Source organism: Lissotriton vulgaris, chromosome 4_1, assembly GCF_964263255.1.
Source record: "Lissotriton vulgaris chromosome 4_1, aLisVul1.2, whole genome shotgun sequence".
Lineage (NCBI taxonomy): Eukaryota > Metazoa > Chordata > Amphibia > Caudata > Salamandridae > Lissotriton > Lissotriton vulgaris.
The window spans coordinates 226,210,579-226,232,873 of NC_141691.1; the positions used below are offsets into that span (position 1 = coordinate 226,210,579).

Here is a 22,295-nt window from a genome sequence, read left to right on the forward strand (position 1 = left end):
GCATGTCTGTGTGCCACATTGCACAAATGCCCGTTTTGGGGGTGCTAGAGGGTGTCAAAGTGACACCCCCTGCACCCTTGACATATTCGGTATTTACCGATTCGGTAAATACCGAATCGGTATTTGAATTGAATCCCATGGGCTTCAAAGGCCCATAGGATTCTATAGCAAATACCGATTCGGTATTTACCGAATCGGTAAATACCGAATTTTTAAAGAATCGGTAACTTATCCAGATGTTGGGAGCTACATCCCATTTACCGATTTTGAAATACCGAATCGGTAAGATTCGGTATTTCAAAATCGGTAAATGGGATTTACCTACATCGGGCCCCTGAAGTGTACATGGATACGACCACCGTGGGGAAATTTCCAGATACCATGAGAGAAGCAGTTATAGTGAGGATTTCTATGCCTGGCCAGGAACTCATACAGTTTAGGTAATATAGACCCATCTCTTTAATAAATACCAATGCTAAAATATTGGGGACATCATCATGTGTTACGCACGCTGGTGCACAAGGACTAGTATTGTTTTATCCCTAGGAGAAACACAATATACAATATTCGCAGGCTTACCCATGTGCTTCACTCTACCGAAAACAAGAATATCAATGGTGTCCTAGTGGAGCTAGATATTGAAAAAAAACCTTTGACACCATGGGTTGGGATCATATGTTTGAGGTATTGCGGGTATGTGTTTTGATCTGATTTTTAGGAGGTTAGTATGGCTTCTCTCCACACAGCCGGCAGCTAGAGTGAGATTGGGAGGCATGTCGACTGCCTGAAATGTAGAGTGTGGGACTAGACACGGGTGCCCATTGTCACCCCTGCTATTAGCATTAGAACCGTTAGAGATTAAGTTACGGATGGTGCAACGTGATTCGGGGATACAGCTCGGGAGTGTAACACTGTGTCTAAATGTATGCTGATGATACACTGGTTAACCACCGGGAACCACATGTGTCATTGTCAATATTGATATGACTGAACTGGAAATGTTTGGCAGTGCAATAGGTTTACACATTAACTGCCCAAAGTCAATGCATTACCATTTGGAAGACTCACTGATACTACTTTAGAAACTCTCCCATGTATAGGGATGAGATGGGAAGTGGAGCAGTTTTAATACCTGGGAGATCAGATCACACATGGGGAAGACTTGCAGTATGTGATAACATAGGTAAGGTCCTGATGTGACTGAGAAACTCCATCACTTTCTAAAATACACTACCTTAGTAGATTAACGGCTGTTGTAGCGTCCTCCCCAGCTCGATAGCATGTAAATGAATCAAGCCACACATGGCGCTCGGTATCACACGTCTTTATTATCTAGAGTGTAACCGTTAACTGATGCATACTGCGTCATGTATTTTATTAAACACACCCAATCACTTACCTCACTAGGCTACAGAGTCTGTTAGAGACCATAGGAGTCCCGAGCTCTATAAAACCCAAGACACTAGAGACATATTGTGCTCTCAAATATGGTATTTTTATGTTTTGCCTTTATCACCTACAAAACACATTAAGTGACTTTCCACGATCTGATTTGAAAGAAATTGGATCTCACTTGATAGCAGCGATCTGGGCTGGTAAACGCAGCACAGTACGACTAAAACCCTGAAACTAGATAGGGTCGAGGGGAGATTGGGACTTCCCAAACTGGAGTTATGTTATTTGGCTCTTTAACCCAAATAGGGTGTAAATACACTTTAGCTACAATGTAACTGTCCTAAACCCACAAAAACAAATAAATACATCAGAGTACAAATTAACTCACAAATATGAGATGTTAAATGTTATAAACATCACAGATGACCAATATAACACAGATGACCAATACAGATGACCAATACAAAATTACTTAAATTGTTGTATTTCATACAAAACACATTTATAGTAAAACAAAATACATAGCAAGGACACTGTCACCAAGAATAATTCAAACAGTCTTACAATTCAATATTACTTTAAAAACAAGGTTGCTGCATAGCGAAAGTCCTACTAAATAGAAAATGCCAACATTTTAATTACACTTTTTTAGACCAGCAACATTGGACAGTTAAAACGTTGACGCACTTTTCAGTGTAATAGAGCTAAAATGAAATCCATCTTCTTCAGGAACGTCTGATTTGTTGAGCAATTTTGAATGCTTGAGTCTTATCAATCACATTAAGGTCCGAAAACAATTTATTAATAAAAACATTTGGGGGAGGATTTTTAGGGGATGATGGATGGATACATGCAACTTTACACCCCAAAACACCCATCCAAATGTATCGAATTCTAGAGATGATGCAATTACCTGTAGATGTATCCTAAAGGTGAGGAAAGAAAAGGATTAACGCTGAAGCAGACTGTAAGCGGACGGAATAGCCATACTGCAGTTGTTAGACCTCTGCCTGACAAAATGTGGGAAATGTGACTTACCTTTGGTGGCTTCATAAAAGAGTTGGTCTAAATATATTGATGAAACACCATCCTAAAACTTCAGAGAACTAATCTGTGAAGCTCCCTGAATCAAAAACATAGGAGTAACTTCATCATATGCTGGGATCCATACTGCAGAAGTGAGGGATGCTGTGGTGCATTGCCTGGTTACTCATTCCCCTTTTTCTAGATCACTGGAGATTTGTTGGTTACAGCCATTCAGAAAGATAGCACAAGACCTGTCCATGGTGTGGTGGCAGGAGGGTGTGTACACTATTTGGTTAACTTATTCCCTGAGATAGTTTCCTGATGTTAGAGGAGGCACAGCTCTGTTTTGGGATGGGTTTGGCAAATCCTACATGATGCCTAACTGATGAAGACAATGAGACCAGTTCTTCTGTAGTTACCCGCACTACCCCCTACTTCTGAGACTCTGACCGAGATCCTGATGTTAGGTCATACTGCTTGTGTGATACTCAGACTTTATAAAGCACTGAAGGCGGATAGGCAGAAACCAATTTTGCCTGTCTGACACATATGGAATAATAACCAAGGGCCAGATTTTGAGTTTGGCAAATGGGATTTACTCTATCGGGGTGATGAAGTTAGGGACTCCCTTGCCATAAGGGATGACCCACCGGCAAAATTTAGAGAATGCTGCCAATCCCATGGACATCTCTTACATTTACAGGAGCCACCATTACAGCCGTTAATGCATTAAAAGTGTGTAGTTCAGCTCTGTCAACATAAAAGCAACGCACTGTACACTTTTAATATTTTTGTTTTAGTTTCAAAAACAAAAAGATGGATTTTTATTTAAGAGTCTTATATAGCGCTGGCCAGACATGAAGGTATCAGAGCGCTTTACAAATTCATCATGATGCCAACGGACACATATTGTTACAGTAAGCAGCATTGTCTGGTGTCGAATCTAGTTAAGGCCTGGAGGGGATCATAGAAGCAGATCAAAAGACAGGCGATGTAGATACACTCTTGTTAAGGAGGCTAGTCTATCCGCTGGACGAGATTCCTGTAGCAGAGGTACTCTGTCTCGCTGGGTGGTTGTTATCCAGTTGGTTGAGTTTGGTTGAGGAAGAGGCCTTTGAGCTGTCTTTTGAAGTTCATGAAGGAAAGGTTGGTCCTGATGTGGGTTGGGATGGAGTTCCAAATTTTCGGAGCATTTCCAGAGAAGGAGCATGACGAGGTTTTTTGTTTGTGAGTTTTGGGAGGAATGAGAAGTAGTGTGTGTGCTCCTGAGATTTCTCGCCTGGGCTGCCTTTTTGAGTTTGGATGCCAGGTAGGCAGGTTTGCCGGTGGGAAGAGCTTTGTATATGAGACATGCAGTTCTGAAGTTGGAACTTACTTCAATCTGGAGCCATTTAAGTTCTCTTATAGAGGGAGAGATGTGGTCGTATTTCTTTACTCCTAGCAGCTCTATTTAGTGTTGTTCGGAGAGGGGCCAAGTTAGATTTTGCCGTGCCTGTGAGGGTTGCATTCCCGTAGTCCAATCTGGACAGAACCAAAGAGTGTGTGGCCTGTTTAAGATCATTGGGAGGGATAGAAGGTTTTGATTTTGTTGCATAGTTTTAGGTTGTAGAATGCGCTCTTCACAGTGCTCTTTATATGTTTGCACATTTTCAAACATGGGTCCAGAGTGATTCCCTGGGATTTTACAGTCAGCCAGTGTAAGATTGCAGTTAAGAGCATCAATGGATTTTAGCCATTCTGTAACTTGGGGGGTCTGCTCATTATTGGATATGAGAAGGATTTACGTCTTATTTTGCTTGAGTTTTAGGTGGTTGTGTGATAGCCTGTGCTGGACTTCTATTAGGGTGTCATTTAGTCTCTGTATGTTTTCAATTGTGGATGTTTCTAGGTAGATCTGGGTATCGTCCGCATAGAGGTGGAAGGGGATATTGGCTTTTTTTAGTGTGGCGGTGAGGGGCTCCATGTATATGTTGGACAGTAACGAGGAGATAACTTACCCTTGTGGGACACCCCGGGTTATAGGGAGTATGTCAGAAGTGAAATTGTTACTTTTTATTTGTTGAGAGCTGTTTTGTAGGAAAGAGGTGAACCATTGTAGGACCCCCTCGTCCGCTCCAATTCTTTCTTGTAGTGTGTTTATGAGAAGTTAGTGGTCAACTGTGTCAAAGGCTGCCGATAGGCCCAGGAGTATGGGTATGCAGCATCGATCTACATCGTGTGATTTGTATACATCATCTATAACATTCAGGATCGCTGTCTCAGTGCTGCACCCTTTTCGGAAGCCCGATTGGTGAGTTTTCAGAAGGTTGTTGCTGTCAATGAGTTGGAGAACACATCTTTCAAATATTTTGGCTAAGAAGGGGAGGTTGGAGATAGGCCTGAAGCTGTTCTGGTTATTTTGGTCTGTGCCTGTTTCTTGAGTAATGGCATGACTTGGCCGATTTTAAGACAGTCTGGAGAGTGCATGGGGGAGTGGTTTCCTTCATTACTGGAGGGCAGGCTTTCGTTGGATGGCAGGGGGTGGTCATCAAGGGGGCGCTCAATCTTGGTGATTTTATCATTAAAGAATTTTATTATTGACAATAAAAAAAAGCAATGACCACCTCACCATGTGCATTTTCTCCCATTTATAAGTTTTTACTTTCACTTACCACCACAGTATGGATGATGGTAACTAAAAGCCAAAAGTTGCCATTCTAAATCAGGTGGACAGACAAATGGCAAAACCTACGATGGCCCTTACTCTGTTGGGCCATCGAAGGTGATGCAGATGGCAGAGACAGAGTAGCCTGCATACTGAAGGTCAGCTCGACTCTAAATGAGACGGGCGGACCTTCAATTTGGTGGAGAGGGTACTCTGTCGGCTTAGCTTCAGAGAGCTATGCCCTCCAAAATCTAAATCTGGCCCTCAGTAACATCATTAACAAACAATGAGTGTACTCAAAACTGTGAGCATGTGAAATTAATTTCTAGCAGTGGCTGATTTCAGTTGCCGATGAATACTCTGAGTTACACAAATCAGTAATTGGATGTTTTTTGGTGCCTAGAAGATCACAGTATCACATTTTAGTGGTCTATAATTCCTTTAGGTAATCCCATTGAATTGGGGTGTTCATAAACATTGTATTTTGGAGCTGTTGTCTGGCTGAAACATCTTATCTCCAGAAAATGTCCTCTGTTCTCATGGTACAGTCTGAATGTCAGTCACAATGTCATCAATGGTCCAGGACCGGTCTTGCCTAGGAATAACTTTATCCAGCAGTAACAGTAGCCACCTCTGCAAACACAAAAACAAAATAGCACAATCAAGACTGCACCTCATGACAACAATCAAATTAAATGATAGAAACATATTTAGCAATAACATTAAACAATCAAAATCCACAGCAAAAATACATCATTCTTAGTACCCATGTATTTCCTTTTATGCATACTTATCAACAACTCCCTCAAACCCTGTTTCCTGATGCTAGGGGGTCTGTGTAATTAGCAAGAATGTTTCCTTCGCTGTGATGGCATGGACTGTCTCTTTCAAATAAATCTCAATCTCTGTTCAGCCACTGTTTGTGTGATAGCGACAGACACACACTGATTTATCTGAAATGAAAATAGAAACGTTTCTGCAGTCTTTACCTCTTGACAGTAAATACTCTACTTGCTTCCCCTCTGGTCTACAGTATGCTGTGAATAAGCTTGGGGCAACTGTTACCCTTTCTGATTTCAATAGTTTCAGGAGCTTATCCAATGTAAGAAAATCGATTTCTCTGGCTCTCCCCTAGATTTATACCCCCTGAAGCTTGTGAAATAACTGTCATCAGCTCTAATAACCTCTTCACAACACTCTGAAATTTTTCTTTGGACCCCGCTGAACGAGTTCCCTCTTCTTGGAAAAAGATTTTAGTACTTACTCTTCAAAAACAAACCCACAGCATGTATCATGGCAATTACAGCCCCATTTTGCTCCTTCCTTTCCAGTCAAAATATTGGATAAAATTGTTAATACCTAGCTCTGTGGCTTTATTGAGGCTCAGAACATTCTCAACCCCTACCAGCCTGGCGTCTGTTCTTCTCAATATACTGGGCCAATGGTGGCCTGTGCCACCAATAACATCTGCTGTATACGATATTCCATTATGCTTTAATGGCCGTTGTCGGAATCTGCAGCACATCCGTTGATTGGTTTACCTCTTCTTTGATTGGTAGGTCTCCGTCCTTCTTGATATTCATTCAAACCCATATCTTGTGTCATTCTACAGGGCTCTCCCCTAAGCCCCACTCTATTTAACTTTTATGTAGTGCAACTCAACTCTCTAAATAAAGATTTTGATGTCAAATGTATATGTATACACAGACGGCATCCAGCTGATCTACAACATCTCGCTAGACACTGCCACATTCCAGAGGAAGTGGTAAAACGCATGTGTAAAACCATTGCTTAAAAAGGCGCTAGCGGATCCGAGACCTACAAAACTATAGGCCGTTCTCGCTCCTCTCCTGCTGCTCGAAGGTAAAGGAATCACTAGTTAACAAACATCTATCCCACAATCTGGAACAAAACAACCTTTTGGATCCTTCCCAGTCAGGCTTCCGTGCCTCACACAGTACGGAAGCTGCTCTGTTGGAGGTTACGGATACCATAAGGCGGACATTGGACAGGGGGACCCTGGTGATCCTAGCCCTTCTTGATCTGTCGACAGCCTTTGACACCATCTCTAATAGGATACTGCTTGACAGACTGGAAGGGATTGGTGTCACGGGCCCGGCCCTTAAATGGATACAAGGCTATCTATCTGATTGCACCCAAAGAATACAGTTAGGTACTTTTGCGTCACTGACCATAGTGGTGGACAGGGGAGTTCCTCAGGGATTTGTCCTGAGTCCCACCCTCTTTAATGTGAACGTGACCCCCCTGTCTGAAATCATCAGAGGCTATGGGTTTGAAACCATCTCGTATGCCGACGACACGCAGTTGATCGTCCCCATTGAGGATGACATTATATCAACTCAATCAAAATTTAAAAACTGCATGTCTTGCATCGCGAGTTGGATGAGGAAAAACTTTTTACAGCTCAACTCATCTAAAACAGAGATATTGCTGTTCGGGAAGGCAGAAGAAATCTGGTCCCCTGACTGGTGGCCTGTAGAGCTGGGAGAGGCCCCTTCCCCTAAAAACTTGGCCAAGAACCTCGGCATCAGGATTGATAATAAACTATCAATGGAGGAGCAAGTGAAGACACTGTCAGGCACCTGCTTCGGAAAAATGAGGATTCTCAGAAAGACCTTTCCCTGGATCCCACTCTCAGCAAGAAAAACCCTTATCCAGTCACTCCTGGTGAGTCGACTTGACTATGGCAACACGTTGCTTGTTGGAATAAGGGAAGATTTACTATCTAAACTACAGGTGGTGCAGAACACTGCAGCCCGCCTTTCCCTTAATAATCCAGCATGTACCCCCTCTGCCCCTCTCTTGAGCCAACTTCATTGGCTTCCTGTTAAGAAACAAGCTATCTTTAAGATGCTCTGCGTGGTCTTTAGGTCACTACAGGGGAAAGGCCCTGCCCATCTCAAAAATAAACTTACCTGCTACCAACCTGTACGACAGCTCAGATCTAGCAATCGTAATTTCCTACGCACATAAAGAATAAACAAGGTGAAAATGGGGGGCCGAGCCTTCTCCCCTCTGGCTCCCAGTTACTGGAACAACCTACCGCAGAATATTCGGTCTTGTGCCGAGCTATCCAGTTTTAAGAAACTGCTAAAGAACTGGCTGTTCTAGGTGGGCCCTGCCTATGAGTACCCATTTCTCGAAGCGCTGAGAGATCCCCTTGGGGATGATTCGTTGCGCTCTATAAATGAGTAAATAAATAAATAAACAAGGCTGGGAGGTGATCTTGTGTCCATGCAACTCTGTTTTCATGGGCACCATTTATTTTGTTTTGTTAAAGGAAACATTACAATTAAAAAAATACATAATCATCATAAACCATCAAATTATTCATACAATCAAGATACACATGCCAAGAACTAAAAACGAACTGCTTTCAGCTGACCTTAGCTTGAGTGCAATATTTAAAAATGTACCCACTACATAACAGTTTACAGTAGAGGACACCATTTGTAGGTATTAAAAGGCCACTTGATGTATTTCTCCTCGCACAATAACAAAACAAGATTTATAATTTGAGCACGTCTATTAAAAAAAAAAAAATCACACAAAGACCATGAAATGCATCATAACTTAGACTGATAAATTGTCACGCGGACATAATCTTACTGCCTCACGTGACACCCTTCTCTTGGGAAATAATAATAAATGTGCCATACCCACCCTAAACTCATTTAAAAGATTTTGTTCGTAAACATTTAAAACCATGTGCAGATAAGGCTGTAATCTGGCAGTGGTTTTAATGAAGATAAAATAACCAACTGTAGACGTGGCAACTTCGGTTCCAACCCTTAGTGAGGCTCTTCTCTTCAATAAGGTTCTCTTTGTCCATGATTTATCAGATTTCTTAATGTTCCAGGTCGTCTTCTCAGGGGGACTGAATTTAGAGACATTACTGATTTATATAAGCCAACTAATCTTATTTAGGGCCTCCAGCTTCATGCAATCTCAAAATGATCGCCTCTGTCAGACCAGATACTGAATTAGTCTAAAGAAAAATCCACAGCGGAAGTGGTGCCACCTTTATAACAGTCTCCAATCAATGAAGACCTAATTTCTTGTGGCTGATGTAAAGCGCGATATCTTGAGGTAAGCCCAGTAGGCACCTGTGAAAGCAATTTTCCTCAGTTTGTTAACTTGATGCATCAGCGGTTCCCCAAACACCCATACCATATGAGGGTACTGAAATTCGTTTTCAAATGTAAATAGTCTTAATCAAGTGCAAAGGTGTATTCCCATTCTTAGATAACAACCATTGGCAAAAACAATAGGTTTTGACTACACAATCTATTGGCTTTGCCATTGCTTGTTTATGTGTTCCACAGCCGAGCAAGCTGCTGTACAGCATGGTTTTAAGTAAAAGTAAAAAAAACTTTGTTTCAAAATAACTATGGCGCAGGCAGCGTTGCCCACGCCATAGTGTTCATTTCTATTCAAAGTTATGTTGCGCAGCCACCTGGGCAATATCTTGCAAAACACAGTTTATAAACCAGATTTTTATATTTAGAAACCAATCCCAAGGGGGCACCAGCTCTGGTGAATATAGGACATCCTTGACATATGCAGTCCAATCTTATAGACCCTCTACTTCACTATCATCTCCACAAACCAATTTAATTTGTAACTCTCCGCCCTAGCCTATTCAGCTACATCTTTGATCCATCGCTTAATTGCTGGTAGATCACATCATCAAATGCATAGCTATGTTCCTTTTGGCCAGTAGCAGGTTGAGGGATGTGTTCTAGTTTTATATGGGGATATCCACAACATGAGTTTGGTGTCCATGTGGTGCGTAAGTCTGTGTTTTTTAGGTGCCCCACAGAGACTTCCAACAAATACTTCTAAATGTGGGAGCATGATCAAACGGTTGTATGACGGAAACCTACATGCATTTACCCCCATGCCTTTACAACCACGTCACTACCCTGACATTACCACGCGTTACTTTAGCATGCAAGTCGTTATGATTTGCTTTATGGGGTGCTGGACTTTGGAATAGTATAAATTACTATTCCAACTCCAGTCTACGCAACAGTCTGGAAGGTGTTGGACTTAACACGGGCCCCCTACAGGAAGATATTGTAACGACTTGCATGGTAAAGTCGCAGTCAGGGTAGTGACTGCGTAGTAAAGGCAGGTCATTGTAAAGCATGCAGGCTAAAGGATGTCTGCCTGACAAGGCATTTCAGGCATCTATCTGCTTTCTCTGGGTCAATCATGTAGAACATGCTGGGGTTGACGTATGTGTGGTGCAATATAATAAAGTGCATAAGGAAAAAACAGCCATTAGTTATTCATTTCATAATGTGTTCGGGCTCTAATCTGTTCATTGGCCAAATGTTCCCCTCCACAGTCCATTTCCCAACCTTTTTCTTAATAGTAGCTTTTTTGGACATATCCTTACTTAGCACCTTGTAACGGTCTTGTGATCGAACACTTTGATATTAATGAGTCTGATATTATTGCAAGCATGTTTAAGGACTGTGGTGCATGTGGGAAGATTTGGCACAAATCCCTTACTTCTGCTGGTAACTTCTTGTACTGTATGAACTGACCTTTTCCCACCCAATATGTAAATGTAAATGTAAAATGTAAATGTAGGTGTACTTATTTAGCGCAACCTGTCACCCAAAGGGCATCCTGGCGCTTGCTTAGGGAACCCGTCCTGGTATTCCCCTGTGAGAGGCCCCGGCAGGGTGTCCACAGGGTGAAAGCCAGGCATCCCGCCGCGAGGGGCCGTTGTGGAGATTAAGCAAATATATTACAATTGCTTCCCATTTCTGTACATTCTCCTTCCAAACTCCTTGAACTTTCCATGTCTTTGGTGGTGGTCTACATTTTAATATTTATCTCAGTGGTCCCTACTCTACATATGGTATACTCAACCCTGTACATGTGCATTATCACATTCCACTCAATGTGCCCCATCAGTACCAGAATGGGCGGATGGTCTGCCATCATGTATGTTGTTAACAAACCTATCAGAAAGGAGGGTACCAGCTTAGAGTCTATGAGCTATTTCCTGTCATTTGTAAGTCATAATGCCACAGAACTCAGCTATGTGGCCAGATATTCTCATATCTGGCAATTGTGGACCACCCTTCCAAAATGACAGCTTCAATGAGTTCAGTACCTAAGAAGGAGTGCAGGCAACATGGCAACCCCGCAACCCCATTACTTTATGATTGCCAAGGTCAGTCTCCCAGTTAGGGACAAAGGCAGATTCTGCAAAAATATTACTGCCTTTTGTAGTCTAGCTATTAATTTGTCCATAATGACTGTCACTTTAGTTCAATAGGTCCGTTCTGAATGTTCAACACTCCCAATGTAAGGGAAGGTCTGGGAATTCCATGTGTGAGACAATTTGATCAAGCCTCAAAAGGAATAATGTTGACTTGTCAGGATAGATCTTCAATCGAGACATATATAGGAATATGTCTTCTATCAATAATAGGGAGTCTAACATTGTCTCTGGGTCCATCAGTATGTCATCTGCATATGGCTAGACCACATACTCCATTGTGCCAGTCATTATTCCATTTCCTGTAAAGGATGTTCAGGGTTGGCAAGCCAATAGTATTATGGCTGTTGCAAAAAAGCAGCAGGGATAAAGAGCATCTCTGCTGGGTAATCTTTCCAGCGGCCATTTGTCTAACATAGTCTCATTAGTTTTATTCATGTGGTAAGCTGGGTGTCTATCCTACAACTATTGGCCCAAAGTTCTGAAGCTCCAGAACATTAATGAGGTACTTCCATGATACTGTGTCAAATGTTTTTTCAGCATCTGAGTAATCCGGTGCCAAAACCTCCCCACTATTCATATGCTCAATCATGACATGTACCAGTCTTCTAATGGAAAATGCTACTTACCAGTATGCATCTGTTCTTGGCATGTAGGGCTGCTGACAATCATATCTTAGCATAGATCGCCTCCTAGTGTTGGGTCCGGATGTTTGCACCTTGTTGTCTTGGAAGTGTCTTCGAAGTATCACGAGATAGGTAACTCCTCCCCTGGACTACAGTGCGCATGGGCATCTTTTCCATCTTCAGATTGTTTTTCGCCATTGTGGCAAAGATGGAGTATAGAAAAGTAAGAGATGAGCATCTAAATGTACGTAGAAAGAATTACTGCAGCTGTGACAGGCACCGGGGAGGAGGGTGGACGATATGAATGTCAGCAGCCCTACATGCCAAGAACAGATGCATACTGGTAAGTAGCATTTTCCGTTAGAGGCATGTGGGCTGCTGAATTCATATCTTAGCATAGACTGTATAGCAGTATCTCCTCTAGCAGTGGTCACCTGTACCAGCTGCAGTAGTTTGAAAAAGAGTTCTGAGGACAGCCTGGCCTACAGCAGCTTGCTGCTTTGCTTGCACGTCTACACAGTAGTGTTTAGTGAAAGTGTGTAGCTGCCCTACATATGTCTTTTAGTGGAAAATTTCCTAGGAAAGCCATGGATGCCCCCATTTTGCGCGTTGAGTGGGTTTTGGGTGGACTGTTAGAGTGCGCTTAGCCTTTTGATAGCATATCTGAATGCATTTAACTATCCATCTGGCTATCCCCGTTTTTGAAATGGGGTTGCCCTTATGTGGATGTATGACGGTACAACGCGTACCGTTACAACGCAGGCTTTACAACGACTTGCGTTGGGGGGCGCTGGATAGTGAATAGTTTAATTTACTATTCCAACTCCAGTCCCCGTGGATAGTAGGGAAGGTGTTGGATAGTAAATTAAACTATTCCCTATCCTAGAGCGCCCTCCAGCGAAAGTCGTTGTAATGACTTTCGTTGTAAATCCTGCGTTGTAACAGTTCCGTTGTAAAGGATGTTCCCCCCTTATGTTGTGGTGAAAAAGCGACAAATAGTTGTTTTGTCTTTCTGAATGACTTGGTTCTGTCAACGTAATATAGCAGAGCCCTTTTTACATCTAGTGTGTGTAGGGCTCTTTCAGCCACTGACTGCGGGTTTTGGAAGAAAACTGGCAATTCTATTGACTGATTGATATGGAAAGTGGATATAACTTTCGGCATAAACTTGGGGTTAGTACGGAGCACTACCTTATTGTAGTGTATCTGCATGAAAGGTTCTTGAATGGTTAGTGCTTGTAGCTCACTCCCTCGCCTATGGGAGGTAATGGCTATTAAAAACACCACCTTCCATGTTAAGAATTGTAATTCACATGAATGGAGTGGTTCGAAAGGTGGCCCCATACGTCTGGTAAGTACTACGTTTAAGTTCCAGACTGGCGCAGGTGGATGCTTCCATAAAAGCTTTGATAGGTGGTATTCTGAACAGGGACACGTGTTGTCTGTTTTGGAGATATGCTGCTATAGCAGCAAGGTGTAGCCTTATGGAAGAGTATGCTTGATTGCATCTTTGCAGATGTAACAAGTAACAGATTATGTTTTGGATGGAGGCATCTAACGGATTGATTAGGTTATTATTGCAGTAAATTAACCGCATCGCTGCTGCGGCAATTTTTGCGCTGTGCGGCTATTTTCTAATTACCGCGTTACATGACGAGCTCAGCTCGTCATCAGCACACGCCACCCGTGGGTGATGACGAGCTGAGCTCGTCATCAGCATCGAAGGGGTTACAAATCTTTTCCATTTAGCTGCGTAGCATGCTCTAGTAGTTGGGCGTCTTGCTTCCTTGATAATGTTCATACAGTCTGGAGGCAAGTTAAGATATCCGAACTCTAAGACTTCAGGAGCCAGATCGCTAGGATCATCTGGTTGGGATCTCGGTGCCTGATTTCTCCATGGTTCTGAGTTAGTAGCTGTGGCGATAGTCGCAGTCTTTGGTGGGGAACTACTGAGAGTTCTAGGAGCGTTGTGTACCATGGCTGTCTTGCCCATGTTGGAGCAACCAGGATCATTGAGAGTGACTGTTGCTTTAGTTTGCGTGCCACTAATGGAATCAGTGGTGCTGGTGGAAAAGCGTACGCAAATCTGCCTGACCAGTTCATCCATATCGCATTGCCTTGTGACAACGGGTGTGGGAACCTGGAGGCAAAGGACTGGCATTTTGAGTTTTCTTTTGTGGCAAACAGATCTATTTCTGGATGTCCCCACTTTTGGAAGAATGGTTGGAGAACTTGAGGGTGAATCTCCCATTCGTGTATCTGTTGGCTGTGTCTGCTTAGTAGATCTGCAATCTGATTGTCTATTCCTGGGAGGTGTTCTGCCATGAGAAAGATGTTTTTTGGAATTGCCCACCTCCATATGCTCTGTGCTAGGTGAGACAGCTGCCAAGAGTGTGTCTTTCCCCGTTTCTGGATGTATTACATGGCTGTCATGCTGTCCGTCCGGATTAACACAGCCTTATTGTACAAGTATTTCTGGAAGGCTTTCATTGCTAGAAATACTGCTAGCAACTCTAAGTGTTTTATATGCAGTGTCTACTGTCCAGAGCCCTTGGACTGTGTATTGAAGTAGGTGGGCTCCCCAACCTGTTAGTGATGCGTCCGCTGTAAATACTACTTGTGGAACTGGCTCTTGGAACAGTCGCCCCTTGGAAAGGTTTTGTGGGTTCCACCACTGCAGAGACTTGTAAGTGCGACTGTCTACCAACACTAGGTCTTTTAGTTGTCCTTGAGCCTGGTTCCACTGCCGTGCTAGGCATTCCTGCAATGGACGCATTTGAAGTCGGGTATGCGGGACAATGAATATGCAGGAGGCCATCATGCCTATAAGCTGCATGAACACTCGAGCTGGCAAGGAGTGTTGTGGCTGAAATCTTTGAATTAGAGACTGCATGTTGGCTATCCTGGCTGGATTTGGATATGCCTTTGCCACTGAGGTATCTATTGTTGCTCCCAGATATTGTTGTATGTGGGAGGGCTGCAGATGTGATTTTGGGTAATTTATGGAAAATCCCAGACTGTGCAGTAGCTGGATTGTCTGAAATGCATGGTTTGCACACTGTGCGTATGTGTTGGCTTTTATGAGCCATTCGTCCAGGTAGGGGAACACATGGCTGTGTTGCCTTCTTAGGTGTGCTGCTACTACTGCTAGGCATTTTGTAAAAACCCTTGGTGCTGTAGTAATCCCGAAGGGGAGAACTTAGAATTGATAGTGGTGACCTTCTATTGTGAACCAGAGATATTTCCTGTGAGCTGGATGTATAGGTATGTGAAAATATGCATCTTTGAGGTCTAATGTAGCGATGAAGTCGCCTTGCTGGAGTAACGGGAGTACTTGTTGAAGAGTGATCATATGGAAATGCTCTGAGAGTATGTATTGGTGCAGAGGTCTGAGGTCCAATATTGGTCTGTGGGACCCGTCTTTTTTGGGAATAAGGAAGTATAGGGAGTATACTCCTGTCCCCTGATGTTGAAAAGGGGCTGGCTCTATGGCTCCCTTTTCCAGCATGGATGTCACCTCTTGTTGTAACAGCGTGATGTGTTCTTTGGACATTGGACGGTGTTTGGGTGGAGTAGAAGTGAGTTCCATGCAATAACCATACTGGACAATTTGTCTCACCCACCTGTCTGTGGTAAATGCGTTCCAGACTTGTAGGAATTGTGTTATTCTGCCTCCGACTGGTGTTAAGTGGTCTGGAGGGAGTGTGAACAAGTCACTTTTTGGTGGCGTTGGAGGATCTGGTGTTGTTGCCGCTACGTCCTCTGCTTTTGTTATTGTTGCCTCTATAACCTCCTCTATTGGAGACCTTATTAAAGGTGCTCGGAGTATTACTTTTGAATGTAGAGGAAGTTTGGGATGTGTTGCCTCTACCTGAGCCTCGAAAGGAGGAGCGGCAAAAGGAACTCCTAGATTGTTGAAACTTAAGTGTGCCCATAGACTTAGCAGTATCAGTATCTTTTTTCATCGTTTCTAAGATGGTGTCTACTTCAGGGCCAAACAAGAAATCTTGGTTAACTGGCTGGTTAAGGATGGTTGATTGCACTTCATTCTTAAATCCGGAAATGCGTAGCCAGGCATGCCGGCGTAGTAAGACGCTAGTGTTAATGGAAAGGTAATCAAAGGAGGGACGAGGAAAACGTGTCCATTTATTTCCCCAAGTAGTATCAGAGTTAATCAAGTGAAGAAATGGACACTTGTAACAAGTCCAGACCATTGGTTGGAAAAACTATGGTACCCTCAAAAGACCCAATGTGAATAGGTTTTGCGGTATATATCGTTCCTCCGCCCCTACATTGTGGTTCGTTGGCAGTTATCATTGGGTACCATAGATCGTGTGGGTGCCTGCCTCAGCCAGAGGCTCCTCTGGTCTGGATTGCAGTGGCCAGAGAAAAATTTTTTTTTTAGTGCAAAGAAAAATCAAAAAAGGCTGTTAAAAATAAGATCAGCACCTAGTGAAATTTAATGAAATGGTGATGATCTTAGGATAAAACCAGTGGGTACTTGGCCTAGATCAAATTACGGGATCCAGAAGTACAATTTTACATGGGTGTCGACATGTTTCAGCCCCCTTTGGCTCAAAGGAGTCTACGGGGCTTTCGTCAGGACAGAAAGGGACAGACAAACATAGAAGTTCTACTCACACGTGTTTTATGTGGAGTTCAGTGGTAATGAGGGTCAAAAAATTTTTTGAACCATTCGGGTATTTATGAGCCCCCTAATATGGAGAAAGCTGCATCCATCGGGGAGGTTCAGAGCCGCGTGTCTGGGATCCTGCACCGCTTGTGCTGACTCTGCCCCCCTGACGAAAGCCCCGTAGACTCCTTTGAGCCAAAGGGGGCTGAAACATGTCGACACCCATGTAAAATTGTACTTCTGGATCCCGTAATTTGATCTAGGCCAAGTACCCACTGGTTTTATCCTAAGATCATCACCATTTCATTAAATTTCACTAGGTGCTGATCTTATTTTTAACAGCCTTTTTTGATTTTTCTTTGCACTAAAAAAAAAATTTTTCTCTGGCCACTGCAATCCAGACCAGAGGAGCCTCTGGCTGAGGCAGGCACCCACACGATCTATGGTACCCAATGATAACTGCCAACGAACCACAATGTAGGGGCGGAGGAACGATATATACCGCAAAACCTATTCACATTGGGTCTTTTGAGGGTACCATAGTTTTTCCAACCAATGGTCTGGACTTGTTACAAGAGTCCATTTCTTCACTTGATTAACTCTGCTAGTGTTAATGGACCTGGCTGCTGTGTCAGCTGCGTCAAGTGCAAATTTAATGGAAGCGTTTGTGATAAACTTACCTTTATGTATGAGGTCGTTAGCTTTAGCTTTAAAAGGTTCTGTCAGGTGTTGTAGTAAACCCTCCAGTCACAATGTGCTGTATCGTAGCGTGCTAATAGAGCTTGTGTGTTTGCAATTCTCCAAGTGTTTGCTGCTTGGGATGTCACTCTTTTGCCTGAGGCTTCTAATATATTTGACTCCTTGTAAGGAGGGGGAGCATCTCCTGTTTGTGAATTAGATCGCTTTCGAGCGTTTGATACAACTAGTGAGTCTAAAGGCAACTGTGACTTAATATAAGAAGGGTCTGTAGGGGCTGCTTTATACTTCTTCTCAATTCTAGGATTGAGGACACGCGCTCTGGCTTGGTCTTTGAATATGTCTGACGCGTGTTTTAGTACCCTTTTCAGCATAGGAAGTGTACGTACATTCTTTTCTGATGTTGGAAAAGTATCAAATAGGAAGTCCTCTTCTATTGGGTCAGTGTGCATGTCTACATTATGATATTTAGCTGCCCTATCCACCAGTTGGTTAAAGACAATGGTGTCGTCAGTAGGCGACGGCTTTGTAGGATATTTAGAGGTAGTAACAAGAAGAGGGTACAAAGTTCCCCGGGAAGAGTGATAAGGAAAAGAGGTGTGTGTGCCAGTAAGAGGGGGGAATCCCCTAGTTGGAACTAAAACCCTCACACACCCAGCAAGCTAGGTGTCATGCTTCATCATATGGGTTCTGCTCCTCGTCAGACTGGCGCTGCAATGTCTGACGGGCTCCCGAAACCGGGGCTCTTTATCGGAGATCTTTTGTTCCGGCCATATGGTGCATGCGTGTGAGAGGGCAGGGGGAGTGTGGTCGTGACAGGAGAGTGAGGATAGCCAGTCCACAACCTATTTTATTCTCGTGGTTGGCTTCCTTGGTTAAAAGGGGTGTAAGGGGAGGTAAGTTGCCCTGAGACTATCAGAGCCGGCTTAACTACTACCCTAAAGTATGGTCAACATGTTTCATGCCTGATGGCAATTCTTCAGGACCTTAATAAAACAGTACCACACAGTAAAAGCTAATAGTGAAGGAACAATTTTGTGGTGAGGTATACAACCTTATGTTGTTGATAATACTGGATTGGCAGGCCGATTGGTCCTGCTGTAGTATTAAAACCTGTAAGGGTAAAGATGAAAACAATTCACAAATGTATCCGCATCAGTGAAGTCTTCCAGAGTGGAAGATTTACCCAACTTTAGTGCAGGCACACACACAAAACCTTTATGTGAAGGAAAAAAACGTGCATATATCAAAACAAGTTGTTGTTGGATTTACAGGATCAACTTATATGTGACACACCATGCAACGGTGATGACGATGAAGATATATAGGCTAAAAATGCTGCAATGCAGGAAAGGATTGTTGTAGGGAACAGGCTTACCCCAGAAGATTCCCTGAGGTACCTCACAGTCTGCTCCCGTGGGACCGGCTGAAAGGTAAGGTACCTAGTAGGGGGGAATCATTGTGACATTGTCAGGTAGTTGTTAATGCAGGAAAATGGGTCGTTGGTTATTAGGATCGTCTGGCTCCCCACCAACACGGGCATGTAAGGGGAGGTTTGGCAAGTTGCCTCTCACTTATGCTGGCGAGGTACCCCCATATAGCCCATGCTCCCAGGCTCGGTATGGGAAGGTCCGACAGAGTGCCTAATGGGGTCGAGTGCGCGCAGCACCAGGCGCCCGCAGCAACCGAGTCGCGTCCCCAGATAACAGCGTCAAGTCTGTCTTTCGAAACACGGCGACCGGGAAACAACAGAGGAGGAATACCGCACTACTGAGCACCGCGAATGTGAAAACGCACCCGTTTCCATAAGCGTTTTAGCAGGTGGATCCCCTCCCGGTACAGCCTAATACGCACCCGTATTAAGCTCCAATTCTTGAAATCCTTACCTACCTTACTGGGCGATACATAGAAGCAAGATTTATTTCTTGCTCCTTACTTAACCTGACGAACCATTCCAGCTAATTAGCTTATCTAAGGATTTGAACACGCAGTGAACGCTACTAAGAATACCAGACTAATCTCAACTCATTTAACCAGAGTTGAGTCTAAAGCCCTGAAGAGTCGTGTTGACTCACCGAAGCACGACGAAACACGTGTCGGCTAACTGTAACTGTTCTTCAAGTCTGGATACATTAAATCATCATCTTGCTATGACAAGAGAAATACTCAAGAATCTGCTTCTGTCTATGTAATTGCTTTTGTCATTTGTACGAAGTTTATTATACCCTATTGTAGTTGCGAGAGCACAGCTGTGTAAACAGCGTCAAGGAAGCGCAACGGGGAGCCGCTAAGCTGCCCCTCACAGCGCGCAAACCCACACAGCCATCGCACAGGTTTACAGGAAATACTGCTGCTTGGTCGCGACGGGCTACACAAGAGACCCGACCCCCCGCGGAACCGAGAGAGCAAGTGGTCAAAACTCACCGCATATCCGGTTCAAGGATCTTGTAGAGGACAAGGGGTATGTCTTACCTATGTAAGCATCCGGGCCTGGCCGGTGCACCTACCCCACGAGCGGCGTCTAGGACAAGACGCGGAGCAGCTGGTAACGGCCAGTGTTTAGAGACCGTGGGTTAAGTATCCAGCTTCCGCATACGTAATCGCGTCCTGCCGCCTGTGTACCGCCCCCGTGGTCACACTCACGCATGCGCAATGGTTCAGCATGCTCAGTATTTGATTAACTGGTTGTTGCGGTGGCCATATTGGAAGGGAGCGATCGGTGGCTTGGGGTGGTTCCCGAGTAGGGATTTCAATGAGAGTCGGATTCTCTACGAGGGTGTACCATAATCCCCACGCAGTTATCTGTCTAAAGGTAGAGAGTGTTTGGTATGGATACAGAATGGGTGCAATGGGGACTCATACAACAGAGGAATATTCGAGGGGGAAGTGGAGGACTCAACACCCGGCGAGATTAAAAGTAAACATATATATCATGTATACTGACAGGATGTATTTCCACAGTATGTGTGATGGCTGGAAAGGTACAGCGGGGATTTTCTCAAACAGTGTGTTATCCCAGGGAGAAAACAAGGCTTAATGGCAAGGTCAGTTAGGTTACATACTTAAGGAGGCCCATGGGACTGAGTCATTCAACCCCAGGGAGTCCAATTGGAGACGGTGGACCCATCTTTGCTCTATCCTAAATAGAGCTTGTTTGGAAATAGTAGGATGGGATTCCAAAACCAGCCATGTGAGACTGTCTGCGGAATGATTGTTTTGGCAGTAATGTTCATACTGTTTGGTATGTGTTTTGGAGCAACTGATGTTGCTTTTGTGCTCCATTATTCTCACTTTGATCTGCCACATAGTCATCCCTATGTAGTTTTTTCCACATGGGCATGTGATCATATAGATACACCTTGTGCTGTTACAGTTTGTGTGTTTACGTAGTTGCCACAAGAAGGTTTCTGAGATTCGCACTTCTTTACACTGAACTGTCTGTGGACAAACGGCACAGCCACCACAGGGGAAGTGTCCCACCACTGGAGGTAGGTCCCACAGTGTTCTCTGATTGCCAGTCGTGTTTTTCTTAGGACGTGTGTGTATTAAGGCTTCCTTGAGGTTAGCTGTTCTTTTAAAGGCAAATCTGGGACTAGGAATTTCAAGTCCACTAGAATTCACTATGGGCCAGTGTTTATTTATAGTTTTTTTCAGGAAGGACGAATTTGGAGTGAAACAGGTAACACATGTTATCTGATCATCTGTGGGTTTAATTCGTTGTTCCAATAAGTTCTCCCGTGGGTTGTTAAGTGCTCTTTTTCGTGAATAAAAGGATATTTAGAGGTGTCAGGGATGGGTTGTGGGTCGTATATATCATAAGGATCATTCTGTTAATCCCATGTGTTGTCCTGTATATCTTGATCCTCAGGTTCTACAAAAGTATCTTGAGGATCTTTTTCTATGTTTTCTGTCTCATCATAACCTGATGTAGGAGAGTAAGGCACAAAAGGCATTTTAGGATAGAAAGGAGGAGGAGTGAAAGGCCTTGAAGGTGATGTTCCAAAGTCTTTTTTCTTTGGAGGGCCAGGGGAAGAAGTGTCAGTGTCCAATGGTCTCTTCTTCCTGTGGTAAACTGTTACCCGTGCTGTTTCAGGGTCTACATACAGTTTAGGTTGTTCCTCGCTCACTGGATCAGGATGGAAAAGTTCTTCCTCAACTGTCCGTGGTTTTGGCGCCGATGATTTTGGCTTAGTCACTTGTTTGTGGTGAGTCTTTGGCTCAAGGGCCTTCGGCTGTGGGGCTTTTTTCGGCTCAACTGCTGTTTTTGGGTCGGTGACCTTTTTCGGGTCGGCGATTCCCTTTAGTTCGACGTCTTTTGTTGGCTTTACTGCCTTTTTTGGTTTGGCAACCTTCTTTGGTTTGACGACCTTTTTCGGATCGATTGGTGTTTTCAGTTAGATTACCTTTTTCGGATCGACCGTTTTTTTCGTAGACTCAACTGCCTTCTTCGGGTCGACAGGATTTTCAGTGTGACCTGTTTTTTGGAGGTCGACACTCTTTTTCGGCTCGACTGCCTTTGTCGGGTCGACTATTCTTTTGGGATCGACAACCCTTTTTGTTTCGACGCCCTTTTTTGTATCGACGATTTTCTTTGGCTCAACAACCTTTTTTGGTTCTGCGGCCTTTTTGGGAAGAGTGTAGCTCGCTCCCGGGGTATCAGAAGGCTTGGGTTTGGTCTTCGGAGCCGAGCCAGAAGGTGGGGCCTCTGAAGGAGTTTGTCGATCTCGGCTAGGGTCTTTAGACGATGCTTCGACCGGAGCCTTGTCTTGAGGTGGAAGCAGGGTTGGGGGCTTGGTACTCACGGTTTGCCCCGGTGCGATCTGGTCATCGGAGTCCAACTGGTCTTCTACGGTTCCAATTTCTGGGAGGTCATGTTAGTCTTCAAAAATGTTCTCCGGTTCCGGCGCCTGCCGTTGCATCTCTTGTCTTGCGGCCCTTCGGTTCCGGATAGTTTTCTTCGACCGGAACTGAGCACAAGCTGGACAGTTTTCCTCGTTGTGCTCGGGAGATAGG

At 43.9% G+C, this 22,295-nt stretch overlaps 1 protein-coding gene across 2 annotated transcripts in view; it reads right to left on the bottom strand.

Annotated features, from left to right (window-relative positions):
- Window positions 1-1,858: 1,858 nt before the first annotated feature.
- The window catches only part of LOC147718601 (uncharacterized), a 408,142-nt gene continuing 387,705 nt past the window's right edge, over window positions 1,859-22,295 (bottom strand). For both annotated transcript variants that reach the window (XM_086918560.1, XM_086918561.1), the window contains one exon: window positions 1,859-5,698. In XM_086918560.1, the coding sequence (XP_086774686.1) occupies window positions 5,603-5,698 (96 nt within the window). In that variant the 3' untranslated portion in view covers window positions 1,859-5,602. The remainder of the gene's footprint in view (window positions 5,699-22,295) is intronic.